Below are 1,765 nucleotides of genomic sequence, written 5' to 3'. Positions count from 1 at the left end.
CAGTAAGATCCATGTCTTCTATGGGGTAGTGATGGGGACCCGTTGTTCTGTCCTGTTATCTCGGTACTAATGACCATTGTCCTTATGTCTGTCCCAGGGACTCGCCTGCTGTGGCCGGGGATCGGCCGGGGACTGATGGACCGCTGACATCCATGAATTCCTCCGAGGATTTCCAGTACAGTAAGATCCCCAACATCTCATCTATGAGTTCTTTTCAGCAATGCGGTGGGGGAGGGGGTGGAGTCAGATGAGGGGTGGAGTCATACGAGGGGGTGGAGTCTTATAAGAGGGCATTGGGAGGGTGTCCCTGACCCTCCCAATGCCCTCTTATATGACTCCATATACCCCCCACAACCCCCCTGTTTGTCTGGGGGCAGGGGGGGCTTTTTTTTATCAGGTTCCCTTTAAGGGGGAACCCAGATGCTGCCCCCCCCCCCTTGAGAATGAGTAAGGGGAACTTGTACCCACACCCAGTCACTAAAGGGTTAATAAACAAATCACACTTTCATTACAAAAAAATGTCTCCATGGATGTCGTCCAATCACGACGCACGCCGACGAAAACTCGTCGCAAAATGCAATAAACAGATGGGCGGAGCCATGACGTCACAGCTCGCTCCGCCCATTTGACACTCTCAGCTAGCATTGGGGTCATAGTACTTTTGGACGAAATGAAACGCGTGTCCAGTCCTCATCCTCCATTCTCTGTTCCAGGTGGGAGTGGCCTGCAGTTATCAGTCATCATCATCCCGGCACTGCTGGCGGCCTCCACTATGGTGGCTGTCATCATCATCCTGTGGAAAGTGTTCCGGGGGAGGAAAGGACAGGAGGCGGGAGGTACGTAGAGACGTGTGATATATGAGAGCGGGTGACAACGCAGGAGGACAATTCAGAGACAGAACGGAGTGTTGTCACCCTATAACAGGAAGTGCCCAGACCAGGATATTCATGGCGGGATCATTACAATGTATATTATATGATGTCGGATACAATGTATATTATATGATGTCGGATACAATGTATATTATATGATGTCGGATACAATGTATATTATATGATGTCGGATACAATGTATATTATATGATGTCGGATACAATGTGTATTATATGATGTCGGATACAATGTATATTATATGATGTCGGATACAATGTGTATTATATGATGTCGGATACAATGTGTATTATATGATGTCGGATACAATGTATAATATCCTGTGATGTCACCATGTGCAGTCACGTTGTACAATCTTCTGTTCCCATCAGATGATCGGGATGCTCAGGGGGCAGTGAATGTGGGCGGGGTTTATGAGGACCCTCTTGGGGCCCCTGACCCCGTGTTGGAGAAGAAGCAGGTGCCGCGGGATTGGAGGATGGAGGATCGGGTGGTCCTGTGTCCGGGGCACTTTGGTCCCATCAGTGGGGCGGTCCTTGTCGGGGAGGACAGACATGACGTGGTGCTGAAGGAATTGTCCGGTAGGTTGGGGGAGGGGGCGTGGTTCTGGGGGGGATGGGATTGGACGGCTCATCTCTCTGATCTCTCCTCCAGACAGGTGCACCCCCGGGGAGGTTCAGGACTTCATGGACCTCCTGAGGTTCTACGTCCAGGTCTGTAATCACGACAGCTTGGTGCGGATGTTGTGGTGTCAGACGGAGGCCAGGCCCGTGTGTCTCATCATGGAGGCCATGACACGGGGGAACCTGCTGGTGTTCCTGCGGGAGTCACATGAGGTGAGCGGGACCCCGAGAAGTCCTATACTGGGGGAGGCC

The 1,765-nt window shown here is 51.6% G+C and overlaps 1 protein-coding gene across 1 annotated transcript in view; it reads left to right on the top strand.

The window, feature by feature from the left end:
* Positions 1-97: 97 nt before the first annotated feature.
* The window catches only part of LOC108804171 (tyrosine-protein kinase STYK1-like), a gene marked incomplete at both ends in the record, with an annotated part of 3,663 nt that continues 1,995 nt past the window's right edge, over positions 98-1,765 (top strand). Inside the window, 4 exons of the mRNA XM_018575929.1 lie at positions 98-180; positions 714-836; positions 1,232-1,471; positions 1,545-1,745. Coding sequence (XP_018431431.1) covers positions 98-180; positions 714-836; positions 1,232-1,471; positions 1,545-1,745 — 647 coding nt within the window. The remainder of the gene's footprint in view (positions 181-713; positions 837-1,231; positions 1,472-1,544; positions 1,746-1,765) is intronic.

The sequence above is a fragment of the Nanorana parkeri genome, unplaced genomic scaffold, assembly GCF_000935625.1.
Source record: "Nanorana parkeri isolate BGI_ZX_2015 unplaced genomic scaffold, ASM93562v1 scaffold5778, whole genome shotgun sequence".
Lineage (NCBI taxonomy): Eukaryota > Metazoa > Chordata > Amphibia > Anura > Dicroglossidae > Nanorana > Nanorana parkeri.
This window is presented reverse-complemented; position numbering and strand designations above follow the sequence as displayed.